The sequence below is a fragment of the Loxodonta africana genome, chromosome 8 (assembly GCF_030014295.1).
Source record: "Loxodonta africana isolate mLoxAfr1 chromosome 8, mLoxAfr1.hap2, whole genome shotgun sequence".
Taxonomy (NCBI): Eukaryota; Metazoa; Chordata; class Mammalia; order Proboscidea; family Elephantidae; genus Loxodonta; species Loxodonta africana.
In genome coordinates this window covers 51,553,121-51,567,430 of record NC_087349.1, presented here as the reverse complement: position 1 = coordinate 51,567,430, position 14,310 = coordinate 51,553,121, and the positions used below count along the sequence as shown (strand labels likewise).

The window sequence follows — 14,310 nt, the reverse complement described above, 5'->3', positions numbered from 1 at the left end:
AGGTCAAGTCCCAATATCCGGAGAGCAGATGAACAGGAGCCAGCTGTAGGATCCAGAGCTAGCAAAAGCCAGCAAACCTTGCTAGAAAGTCGGCCTATATTGGATGCAAGGAAACTCCCTTTCAGCTGATTGGCTACTCACAGCACATCCCATCATAGAGGTGATCACATTATATCAGATCTCATCATGGAGGTAATTACGTATTATATGACTGCCAAACTACATCATAACTGCCAAACCACTGAGAATCATGGCCCAGTCAAGTTGACACACAACCTTAACCATCAAAGTGAGGAATATTGAATATACTGCGGACTGCCAGAAAAATGAACAAATCTGTCTTGAAGGAAGTACAGCCAGAATGCTCTTTAGAAGCGAAGATGGTGAGACTTCGTCTTACGTACTTTGGACATATTATCAGTAGGGACCAGTCCTTGAAAAAGGACATCATGCTTGGTAAAGTAAAGGGTCAACAAAAAAGAGGAGGACCCTTAACGAGATGGATTGACACGATGACTGCAACAGTGGGCTCAAGCATAACAACAATTGTAAGGATGGCACAGGATCGGGCAGTGTTTCATTCTGTTGTATATAGGGTTGCTATGAGTCAGAACTGGCTCGACGACACCTAACAATTACAGTGCTAAGTCTTTAAACTTTATTACTGGATGTTTATTTCTGTCCTAATATTTTGCTTTACACAGATACCCACAACGAAATTTAAAAATGTAGGATAGACAAGTCAAATAGTTGTAAAGAAGGGTCTTAAATGACCACATGATTTGCAAGTAGATCTTAGTGCTCTGCTCTTCATATAAATTCATAGAGAATATAAGGTGACAATGACCATGTCAAACATTTTTTCTAGAGATACATTGACAAAGGAAATAGAACATACACATGGACTCCTGTCAATGGCACAGATTACAGGTAATTAAATATATTTAATGTGTCTTTGTAAAAGAGTGTTTCAGTTTAGTCTTTATCCTATTTTTAATAGGACTAATATTAAGTCTTTGCATTTTAAAAGCTGTTTTCAATGTGATTAAATTAGAAACATTATGCTTTCCAACATACAAATTTATGAAAGTACTAGATTCTGATTTTCAAGGTTCTTAGCCTATTGATGCATTATAAAATTCAGAAATAAAAACGTATGTGTTATAGTTATATATGATACTTTGTATGTTTATGTTAGGAATAATAAATATTGACAGAATCCCAGTAATAATTTATAATGATCATTTCCACTAACTTCCTCTTCCAAATTATCATTTACTTTACATCATAAACTTGCATTTAGGTTGCAAATGAACCTAAAAATAAAATTTACCCCAATATAGTATAATCTGGTATAAAAACCTCAATTGATACAATTTACTTCTACTGAGTATCAGTTCTGTAATATTGTGATCCCTCTCATTGACTAGGCCTTTAAAAATTGGATAAAAGAATACCCAATAACACCCTGAAAATCCTCTGTTCTTTGATATTTGCTGAGCATTTCCTTCACTTTCTTACTCTGACACTCCTTGAGGTCACTGCTTTCCCAGTGGCCCTGCCTTCCACAACCTCATACTACTTAGCCTGATATGACAAGGATGCCTTCCTGTTCTTCATTATTTCCTCACCTTTGAATTTCATGTCATCAGACCTCACCACCCACCATTCCTCCTTTATAAGATCCGTGTCTCTCATATTCCTATTAGATTCCAGCTCTTGACTCCCTGTCACTCTCTCCTACCTTCACGTAGATCATAATTTCTCAAACTCTTTATGACAGACCCACATTTATATAAAATAAAACAAAAATATGTACTAAAATAGATTTCAAAAGGGTACAAAATCAACATTTTTATTATTACATCCCACAGACATACTTATCAAAATGTTTATTCTCAGTTTCTGTGATTAACTGGTCATGGGCTGGTAACAACAGTTTTCAGATGGGCCAGGTCCATAGACCACACTTTAAGTAGCATTGACCGATGATTTTCCTGGTACCTGGACTCTTAAGTTTCTTCCTTTCCTCTAATGGTCTTGTCCTTCTCCTACCTTTGCCACATACTTCAGTGTCATGTTCTGCAACTCTTACTGTGTCAAGACTTCAACGCTTTCATAATCTTAATTAGGAATTTACTCATCCAACATTTAGATTACCATATTTTCACTTTCCAGCCCCTCTCGCTAGCAGCACGACTTCAACAATCCTTTGACCAAATTGAGGCCTGAAATCCACCGATTCTCCTCTATTTTTACTGCCCTTGCCCTTTTCATATCTTTGCATCATTCCTTATTCAACATAAATTCCTTGGATCTTATTATTTTCACGTTCTTACACACACCATCAACTTATTTCATCATACTCAGGTTTGATAAACAACAGGTTGGCAAAATACCAATCCTAGTTAGATCCAACTTATTACCAACATCACACAGTACCATGTAGCTAAAGAAGGCTGGAGTAAAATACTCACTGACTGATGTATCACCTAAAATGCATGACCACTAACCTCAAATGAGCCTTAGTGGTGCCTGGCAATCTTAAGAGTCCAGTCAATTTAGAACCCTCTTAAATAACTTTTGATAGCTTCTCTTCTCTCTTCAAACCCTTAACAATTTCTACCAATTTTCTCTCAGGTAATGTCTACTTTCAGTTTCACTGAAAAAAGTAGAAGCTATCAGAAGAGAACTCCCACCACCACAGTACATACCTACTTGTATCTCTATCTCCATCTCATATCTATGTCTATTCTCAACATAATAGTAAGAATGACCTTAGTAAAACTTGAATCAGATTTTTTCTCTAACAAAGAAAATACAGAACAAAATACAAAATATTGCATCTCAGTTTGAGGAAAAAGTGATGTGTTCTGATTTAATGAATGAGGTACCAAACCTAATGATTTCAGTCTCATGTCTTGATCTAACTTAATTACCATATTTTGAAGTGAAGTAATTAATTATTTTAATAGAATGCTCTTTTTTTTTTTTGCAGAGTTTATTTTTACAGAGATAAAGTATTGAGTTGAAAAATATGTTTTATTCCATTTAACTCAGTTAACCATGTTTACATGAGTCACAAAAACATTGTATGAGCTTCCCCATCTGTCTGATCGTCACTCACTTTAGTCGAGTTTAATCTCCAGGAGAAAATAAATCAACCTTGGTCTATTGGTTTTATATGGAGTAAACCAGCAAACACTGCATATGACAGTACCATTGACACAGAATGTTGATAAAGATCTTATCTAGCTATAGGTTGAAGAAATAAGTGCTACCTTGAGATGGAAAGAAATATAACTGTATTTTTCTATAGAATGGAATGGAGCTAATAATAATCTGTGACTTGTAGGGCAACAAAACGTTCATTTCATATGTCAATTTTAAAACTTCTATTGTGTTCTTCATGGGTTTCCACACTATTTTTCATGGGGCTTGAGATTAACCCAGGCTTACAGACTGACACTCTACCGGCCTCGTGATGTAACATTATCGGTTTTAATTAGAAGTTTCTCTTAGCAATAAATGCTGATGGGGCAATAAAAATGTCCTAATTTCCCTTGAGAGGAGTTTATAGGAGGAGACAGTCTTCAAACGTTCAGTCGTTCTGCTCTGCATTTTATAAATGGCAAGTGAATCATGAAAGGTTATCTTCTTTCAGACTAATTGCACTGCTTATTTTATTTTTAATCTCTGCCTACACTTAAAGTTACCTATAAAATGAATGTAGAGAATTTCGTTAAATCTACAGCACATTTTATATCTCTGACCTTTTCCCATAACAAAAGTCTTTGAATTACTTAATAATAGAGAAAGATTTGGGAATTGGAGGTAACAAGCATCCATTCATTTTGCTACCTTAACTGCATAATTGTATCAAATAGTCCCATGCTTTTTTCCTCTTCATAGAGTGAATTTTTTAAACCTATCTTCTAATGAAGAAAATCTGAAATTTTATATTTGATTGTTCACAATGTATAATGAGATTACAGTTTGAACATCCATCCTAGAAATTTACAACATAGATGTTTTAAAACAATGAGTGTTTAATTCCTTTAAAAAAGCATATTACAGATGATTTTATATATTCTGTAAAAGTAATGAAAATAATACAGGAACACCTGTGAAAGCCAGAACCTGTATAAGGGGGGTAACCTATCAGAGAAGGAAAATGCAAATATTTTCCACTAAAATGGGCCACATAAAAGTGGCAAGACTGCACCCTGTAAATGTGGAAAACTTGTGGGACCCAGAAAAACAAGGCAGTCCCATCAAGTTCCAGGTCTCACAGGTTTCACTGTCATAATAATTCTTCCATTTGAAATTTTTTAATAATACTTTACCCCCACCAAGCATTTTACCATTATATAAAATACATTAAGGAATGGGTATCCAGTTGGTATGATATATTTACTTGTTTAAACATACCTCTAATGCTTTTTCTATTGTCAACATTCAAAGTTATAACATTCTGGAAATCTCTTAGGGATCCATGACATTTCCTCCTCAGCTAATTTATGGGAGCATTTATTAACTTATTTTCCATCTGTCTCTTCTGATTTCCTAAAATGTAGAGAGCTGGATGGCACTGGATGGCAAGATTAAATTAAGTACTTTATTTGCTGAATGCCTTTTCTTGTCAAAGTAATATGTCTTTTCTTCCCATGAAGAAGATCTTTGGGTTTTCCATGAACTTGATGTTTTTTTTTTTTTGATGTTTCGTTTTTGTTTGTTTGTGTTTATGCTTCTCTTGTTTCTATTGCAGTTTGGCCTTGGTATTACCAACCTACAGTTTTTACTATATAAAAGCCAAAATAGAAGAGACAATAACTCAGGCCAGATGTAAGTACTGTGAAAGTGACTTCAGGGTCTATTTGTTATCTCCTAGTAGCAGATGTTTGAATACGTCTAGATTTTGGAATACCCAAGGCTTATACATTTTTAGTAGGTATTATTACCAAATCTGCAGCAATGATTCTAACCCATTCCAAACATGCAAGGAACAAGAAATATTCTACATGGATAGAATATGAGCAGGTACTCCAGTCTCACTGGCAGTCCCCACCACCCTTCCCTGCCTTGCTATGTGCTCATAGAATCATTGCAGTGCTGTGTCCTCTGTTCTGTCGTTTTAAGGGTCTGCTAGCCAGCGTGAAGTGTTTCACGTGCTATTAACATAGTCTCTACTCATGGCACTGTGCTAGTAAAGCTTTACTTTTTTTTTTTTTGCATTTGGCATGAATAATATTGTGCTTCATATCTTCTGCTTTGTTTGAATAAATTAAATTGCAGTAGTCTTTGGCTTTGGTTTGGCGATTACCTTTCTCATGTTTTTTAAACTAAAGTTCAAATTACTGTTTTCAGTAACTGAAATGGGTTAGTTATTTTTTAAGTGTCATTTGGAATGTGGAATAATTCTGACACTAGTGCATATTTCAAGTCACTGTTAAGTTTTATTTTGTTTTGGATGACTAGATTTAGTAAAGTAAAATGACCATCGTATCCTTGGCACATTTCTGAATTATTACTAACAACTTAAAGTTTTTTTTGTTAAGATGAAGCAAAAACAAATAACCGAAAAATATATATCTTTCACATCTGACCTAAAAGTAAATTAAAAAATTCTTCCATTTCTTTGTCAGCTCCTTTTTTGTTCTTCTCTTTACTGATTTTCACAGTACAGTTTGGTACTTTAAACACTTATATTTCTGCTTTTACTTGACAGATATGATGGTCTTTTAACAACCAGCAATTTTGCATGAGCTAGTTCTTCACTTGCAAAGTGAAGGGCTAACTAGTGGGTTTCGATGATTGATAAATGCTTCTGTTTATAGGCCCACATCATTGGTATTGCACCTGCATTAACCACTTTGCAAAACAGACCCTTGAAATAACCACAGCACATAGAGGGTACTCGATCTAGTAATAATTGACAGGGCATATGTCCAGTCTTCAAAAATATGTGTCTTCTTTACACACTACAGCTGTACATAAATGAACCTTTGATATATGCACAACATTTTTATTCAAGAAAGTCATTGAATAAAATCATTTGTGACCCCCTTTGCTTTACCCTCTTTTTTCCCCTGCTTTCTCTTTCTGATGGATTTTCACAGCAAAAAAGGGCAAAATGAAGGGCAAGTATTTTCTTGTTGCTCATTTCTTTCTGTTTAGTGCGTTGACATTTCCACTGATATTTCCATTCCTACTGGATATTTTCCTCTGTGCTTCTCACCTGCTAGATTTTTCCTCATGATCGTTCAAACCTTAGCAGCCAAAAAACGAAGAATTTGCTGTGTTTTCGTATGCAACCTGTTTCACATTCAAGTTTTTTCTTAAATTTAAATACTTGTCTTGTTTAAATCCTTCCACTTATTCATAACCTAATGTTATTAATTCACTAAAGGCATTAATGGCTTTCTTAAAATCATTTTCCTTACCATAATATTCATAAACATTTTTAAATCACCTTTTTAAATAAAACACTTGTGATGTAACATTGATATAAATTTATTTTTTTACAAGCATATTGGTTATGGTGTGGTTAATAAATGGGAAAATCATAGACATAGCGTTTTCATCTGATACAATTGTTGCAATCCATGTTAGAAAAATAAAAGTTACTTTACTATTATATTATGAAGCATTGAAGACCTTTACATTAATTTGTATTTCAATTTTAGCATATGATTAGTCTATTTTTAAGTTTTCTTATTAGGTAATCGTTCTAAAGCCTTCTCGTTACCATAGAACATTGAGACATATATTCTGCATTGCTTATCTAATCCCATAACATTACCTTTGCAGATTCAGAAACCCTGAAGCCAGATAATTTTGAAGAATCTGGCTACACGTTCATAGCACCAAGGTTGGTTTTATGTTCTTTCTTTTTCTTGTTTTTAAAATACCTCGTATGGATGGGTAGACCTTCAACATCAGTTCTGAGCTGAGAATTAGAGCTGCTGTGGGTTCACTTCTTGCCAAATTACGGAACCAAAGAGAATGATAACTTTAAACAGAAACAGAATAACATTCATTCATTCGTTTACTCATTCAAATATTTACTAACGACAACTTTATACTAAGCAATGTGCTGACACGGGGATACAATGATGAATAAGACAGACGTGTTGTGGGTTGTCAATTTACTTCTGGCTTGTAGCAACCCTGTATGACAGAACAGAGCTGCCCCCTTTCCTAGTCTGTAATCATTATGGGAGCACATATCCAGCTCTTTTCACCCATGGAACCACTGCTGGATTTTGAACTGCTGACCTTTTGGTTAGCAGCTGAGTGCTTAACCATTGTGCCACCGTGGCTCAAGACAGACATAGACTGAAGCATTTAAGAAATTTCAATTAACAAAGCATATTCTTGACTTTGTGAATGTCTTTCCCCCTGAGAAGCTCCGGCTTGAATTTCCTTCTGTGTTTGACATCACTGATCACTCCCTCTTTTAGTACATTTTTGCCTCCTCTTGCTTGATACCGCACTATTCTGATTTTCTTCCTCCTTGTCTATCTGCTTATTCACAGTCTGTTTCATGAGCTTGATTTCTTCTGTTAATCATTTACATTAGAGTGCTAGCTAGGATCTCTTTTTTCCTACTGAGTTGATACACATACCAAAATCTGTAAGTCTATTTCCTACCTGCACTTCAGGATGATGGCTCTCAAATTACAGGATGGCCAGAATGTCTAGAAAGGCAGACAAATAAACATAATAGGTGGTTTACTATTACATTCCATTTCAATATAGGATCAAATAATATATTTACTTCCAGACTTTATAGCTGCCCTGCATATTTCAATATAAGACCTTCATGTCTTATGGAAAACTAACAGAAATGTCTCTTCAATGTGCTTCAAATTTGGTATATCCTAAATATATGTCCTCTTTAGAACATTATTCTTTGTGTTACATCAATGAAGGAAATACTCTCCTGCCATTTGCCAAACCTTTAACACTATTAGTTCTTGGCTGCTGCCTTTCCCTTATCCCTAATTCCTAACCAGTTGCTAAACCAAACCAAACCCATTGCCTTCAAGTCAATTTTGACTCATAGTGACCCTATCAGACAGACTAGAACTGCCCCATAGAGTTTTGAAGGCTGTAGTCTTTATGGAAGCAAACTGCCACGTCTTTCTCCTGTGGAGCTGCTGTTGGGTTCAAACTGCCGACCTTTCAGTGATCAGCTGAGCGCTTAACCTCTCTACCATTAGGGTTCTTTTAATAAATTACCAAATCCTGTCAATTCCATCTCAGGGCTATCAGGTGTATGTGTTTGTCATGGCTGACTTTGTCCTAATGCAGGCCACCCGCCTCTCTCACCTAAACTACTACAGCTCACTCCTCACTGATCTGCCTACCTTGAGTATTTCTCCCTTATTTCCCAATCCTGGCTCCATTCTGTAACCAGAGAGAGCTTCTGAAATGTAAATAAATCAATCATGTTTATCATGTGTTAAATGCTAACCAAAGGCTCTGTATTGCCCTCAAGATAATCGGTACTTAATAGTATAGATTTCAAATGTTCTGTCACTCCCCAGGTTCACCCATATGGTTTCCATACTATAAACCAAGGGTCATCAAACTACAACCTGCCTATTTTTATAATATCAAGTTTTATTGGAAGATAACTGTGCTTACTCATGTCTGTATTTTCTGTGTCCACTTTTGCACTACAATGCTAGATTTGAGTAGTTGTGACAAAGACTTTATGGCCCACAGAGCCTGAATCATTTCCTACTCGCCCTTAAGAAAAAGTTTGCCAACTCCTACTCCAAATTCCAGCCATGCTAAACTTCTCTCAGTTCCTAAATGTACCATTTTTTCCCCTACCTCTTTTGCTCAACTGATTCTTTATTCTGTTTTGGACTGCACACACATACACGCAGACACACACATCACTTCCTCCCCAACTCCAACTTAAAATTTCCTTTATCTGGAAATTTTGTCCTATCTTCACTGAGTTAGACATCCTTGCTGCTTACTGTCATAGAATCCTGCATTTATCTTACCAGAGTACTAGACACATTCTATTTCATTTACTTTCCCCAGCAGAGCCAGGGCGGAGTCTATTTGATTTACTATTGAATACCTACCCAATATAAAATCCTTTGCATGGCACACAGTCGTTGCTGAATAAATATTTGGTGGCTGAAGAATCTATAAATATATGAAGAATATTTTAAACATTATATTATTAATTACAATACCTGTAATTATTAACATTTTTTGAGTACAAGTAACTTTGAGCAAATTAGATCTACTAGAAGTAAGTTTAGCTAGAAAGCAGAATTGTAAGGACACGGTATTGTCCCACAGGAAAATGTACAGAGCAAAAGGTAAGAAGATATTGGAAGTAGACATGCTATGTTGTCAGGACTCTCCTTCCATCTCTGACCTGTGCTTTTATCTGGGTAGCTTCTTAAGAACATTCACTTTTCCCAGTTATTAAATAACAGTTCAAACTGACTTGCTTTCCTAGCTTTCCGATAACATGGGTGGAAAATATGGTAAAAGTTCAGGCACCCATAAAGAATATAAATCTATCTTTCAGTTCCAATTTCTAGTGCATAGGTAATTAGCATATGGACCATTTCTGTGACCTGAGTCATATTCAACATCGATATGGCTAACTGGAAGATTGGCATTTACCTATATTTGTAGGAAATGAGCAAATACCAGAAATTTTTTTTTTTTTTTTTTTTTTTTTTATGGGGCAAACAAGAGCCCTGGTGGCACAGTGGTTAAGAGCTTGTTTGCTTACCAGAAGGTCAGCAGTTTGAATCCGCCAGCTGCTCTTTGCAAGCCCTATAAGGCAGTTCCACTTTGTCCTATGGGGTCATTAGGAGTTAGAATCAACTCAACAGCAACGAGTTTGTTTTCCTTTTCTTTTTTTTTTAATGGGGCAAAGCAATGGGTGTCCACCTCAGTTAACTTATGCTAAGTTCTTTACATCATGATTGTGTTTACTGCTCAAAACAACTCTAAAATAATTATCCCCATTTCAGAGATTAGGAAGTAGTTTTAAAGATATTAAATATGATGGGATTTGAATAAAATTATCTTCTACTTCAAGGTGTAAGTATGTACAATGAACATATAGATGATACATGATCACAAAGGAACATCCAGTAATTCTTAATAAAATGTTTTTATAGGGAAGGTGTCCTGGGAAAGTGACTATTAAATGTGTATTCAAAAGAGTTGTGGAAAATAAAGTGATAGCAAATTGGGATAAAGTAAAATCCGGTGAGAAAAGATAGAAAGTCATGTAGTACAGGACAACAGTAATTTTTTTTTCCTGTCACTGTTATTAACGAGAAATGGTGTAGCAAGCTAAGGAGCGAGACTATGCCAGTCTGTCGCTAGGTCTTCCACATGATAACTGTGTTACTCAATTTCTCTGTCTTAGTCTCTTTTAAAAATAACAACAACAATACCTATCTTGAAGTGTTTTTTAAGCATTAAATGAGATGATCCATGTAAAATATTTAGCATAGTTCTTGATATGATGTAAACCGTAAATATTTATTTTATTCATTGTAGTAATAGGTAGAGTAGGAGGGTGAAGAGGAGGTGATATAGTTTATTAAAGGGTATTGAAAGTAGCTATTTTAAAAGAATTTAGAGAAGAAAACTATCATTTTAGAGATGGAATCATTTTTGTTAATTCCTAATAAATTAAGCTATTTGATAGTTTAAAGTTTCTATGAAAGAAAAACATTGAGATTATAGATACATGGACCCTGATTCTTCTGTTTAAGGAGCATGCAATCTCAGGGATGAAAAGTCTAACACATGGAGTAATTTTGCCACCTTCAGAAAATCTGAAATGAGAAAGGCACTTTAAAGATGAAGATGACTTAGAATGAGAAAGAAATAGCCGTATGTGATAGTCTAATGCTATGTGATAGCCTAAATGCTAATTTGTGAGGTATGACCTATGGAAATTTGGCAAGTAGAATAAGAACAAACTCACTTCCAGTAATCTAGAATAAGTAATTTGCCAAATTTGTAATGTCAAAGGTCATTTATTTTCAAAACTGTTTAAGTTGCAAAGTCCATTGCTCAGAAACACAAAGTGACCAAAAGAGATTAAGGTTTTCAGGCCCTGTAGGTGTTTTCAAGAAATTAAAATTTGATTTTTTCCTTCAAAATTTTTAAGCTGTACAAATGTTTGAAAACCTCACTGCTTTACTTTCTTGAGACTTTTTTTTCCCTAAAAGGGAATAACTAATGATCAATATGGATAAAATTGATTTCTTTTAGAGAAACAGTGCCTCATAGAAAATGTATCAGCAAGGTCTTCCCCAGTGTCCCAGGGGAACATCTTAAGCAGTTCTGGTAGCCGTAGTCATTGCCCTGCCACCCACTCTCATTGGGAATGTTCCTTTGGGACATGAACTTAGGAAACAGTGGTTGTCTTTTGAGTTTTCAAGCTCCGAGCTTTGTTGTGAACAATCCTTAGGCTAACAAGGAACCAAAATCGATGCTATCTTTCTAGCCACACAATCACAAGTCTCAAATATTTGTCAGTAAGACTAACAACTGTCTAGCTGCTTACTGCTTACTATACACAAATAGTACTCTCCTAGGTCTGTGATTTTCGGTTATCCTTCCCAATGGTTCTTATTACCAGAGAAATCAGTCCACTGACAAGTACAGCATTCAGTGTTTTCTCACATTTTCATTGTTTAAGTTATTTCTACTTTTGTTTCTAATTTAACAACTCTCCTTTCTGGTAGCTTTAACACTTTCACTACTTTTGCCATTAGTAGTCATCAAAAGGTAAAAATATCTTCAGATGACTTCAAAAATGAGCACAAACCCTGCCAGTAAGGATAAAAAACAACATGATGGCATTGTCTAAACTGATCACTCACAACACTAAAAGTCCTCTACTGGTGAAAGTCAACGTTGCATTTGGTCTGGAGCATCAGGGCAATAAAATTTCAGAAACTGAAATTTCAAAGCACTCTGCATGGTTGGAACACACTAAATTAAGGGTCTGAAGGCCTAGCTCCTCTTACAGGCTTGATCATTTGCTGGGCAGGTGCCTTTGGGTAAATCTTTTTACATCTTTAAATCTCAGTTTCCTCACCCTTAAAATATTACATGCCACTGGTTTTTTTCTAATAAAGCTATTTTTTTTAGGATCAAATGAACAAAGAAAAATCTTTAAAAATGTGTTTTAAATAATGAAGTGATGTTTCAGAAATTGTTTTATTATTAGTGACTTGCAACACTTTAATTCTTTTGAAATCTTCCCATCAGTTTCTAATTCTGTATAATCATAATTCAATATACTGGCCTTTTGACTTCCCCGCTAGTGTTATTTCCAAAACAGCATAGCATTATGGGAAGAGGTCGATTTTAGCTCTGTAATAATAACTAAATGAGTATAAGTCATGTAAACTTTCTAAACCTTACCTCTAAACTAAGATGTTCAGTGAACTGAGAGAGAGCATTTTGCTTTAAAGTTCTAACATTCTTTTCCTCTCTGTTCTCTGAAGCTTTGTGTCTAGGTAACATCATTGTGTCTGAAGATATTTACTATTTAATTGCATTTTGTCTTGAATGTTTGATTGTTCAATCTGTTGGTTTTCATTCACTTAGCAATTGTCATTGTGAGCTTTTATGTTTATGTTGCCTTATATTTGTTCTATATTTTTAAAATACTTTGGAAAGCAGTTCTCAAAGTATAGTCTACAGACCCTGTGGTTCCAGAGACCTGTTCAGAGAGTTCTTGAGGTCAAAGCTGTTTTCCTAACAATACTGAGATACTGTTTCTCTTTTTCCTTATGTTGACATTTGCATTGACAATACAAAAGTATGGTAGGCTGGTATCTTCCTACGAATCAAGGCAATGGCACTAAACTGTACGGGTAGCTCATTGTCTTCTTCACTGCTAGGCACGCGCAGAGGGGGAAAAGCCAGTTTCACTGAAAATATCTTTGACTGAAGCAATAACAGTTATTAATTTTATTGAAGCTTTATCCTTTGGCACATGTCTTTTTAATATTCTGGGTGATGAAATTGTAAGCCCACATAAAACCCTTCTACGGCATACCAGAGGAACGTGGCAGTTTCAAAGAAAAGCACTGGTGAGATTGTTTAAGTCTAGAGCTCAACTAGCCACTTTTTTGCTTTTTTTCCCAAAGCATTATTTTTATTTATGAGAACAAATGACAAACTATGGTATTACAGACTTGGCTATTTGGGAGACATTGTTTCAGAAATAAATGAGCGCAGTCATTCACTTTAAAGAAAATAGCTGAGACCCTTAGTTGTCAATGAAAAAAAATCTGAGCTTTCAAACGAAACTTAGAATTTTGGAAGCTTGTATCCGCTACTGCGAGCATGAGAGTTCCCAGTATTTAAACATTTAACTGGTGAGATCCATGGCAATATTAATGAATGCAGTTTTTCAAAATCATATAATGATTGTGAGATCTGCATAACTCATATTTTCCAAATGACCAATGAATTATTCCAAAGTCAAGTATAAGTAAAGATCCATTCAAAGTGCAAGACAGAGTACTGAATGTTAATGTAATAGAGTGCAAAATCTCCACTAATGTTGTTTCAGATTCCACATTACGACTAACAGTCAAGAAATTACAAATATTACCTTTGGTATATTATCAAAGCAGAATAGTCATAATTATCTCAAAAGACTATTAAAAGAATCCCACTGTTCCCAACTGCGAATCTGTGAGAGGACGTATTTCTTCATATACCGAAACAACACCTTGCAGGCCATTGAATGCAGAGGCACATATGTCTTTTATTAAGTCAGACATTAAGGAGATTTGCAAATCTAAATTAAAAAAAGCCACTCTTCTCATTGCATTTTTGTTGTTGTTGCTGTTTGTTTTGGAAAACATAGTAATTTCTCATTAAAATATATTTAGTATATTATGAGACTTTAAATGTATAAATAAATGCTTTTAAAATTTTTCAGTCTTAACTTCCGTATGTTAAATACTGACAGATATAACTTACATAAACAAATGTTTTTTTGGGAGTCCTCAATAATTGTGAGAAATTTAAAAGTGTTGTGAAAATAAAAAGTTGAAAACCACTGCCTTAGGATACACAATGGTAAAAAAAAAAAAAACCACTGCTGCCAAGTAGATCCCAACTCATAGCAACCCTCTAGGACAGCGTAGAACTGCCCCGTAGAGTTTCCAAGAAGCGCCTGGCAGATTTGAACTGCCAACCTCTTGGTTAACAGCTGTAGCACTTAACCACTACGCCACCAGTGTTTCCTACACAATCGTAGTAGTGTATTAAGAA

At 35.1% G+C, this 14,310-nt stretch overlaps 1 protein-coding gene across 1 annotated transcript in view; it reads left to right on the top strand.

Moving 5' to 3' along the window:
- The window catches only part of CACNA2D1 (calcium voltage-gated channel auxiliary subunit alpha2delta 1), a 543,509-nt gene that overhangs the window by 486,782 nt on the left and 42,417 nt on the right, over window positions 1–14,310 (top strand). Inside the window, exons 21-23 of the mRNA XM_064289931.1 lie at window positions 869–930; window positions 4,769–4,845; window positions 6,811–6,871. Of these exons, the coding sequence (XP_064146001.1) occupies window positions 869–930; window positions 4,769–4,845; window positions 6,811–6,871 (200 nt within the window). The remainder of the gene's footprint in view (window positions 1–868; window positions 931–4,768; window positions 4,846–6,810; window positions 6,872–14,310) is intronic.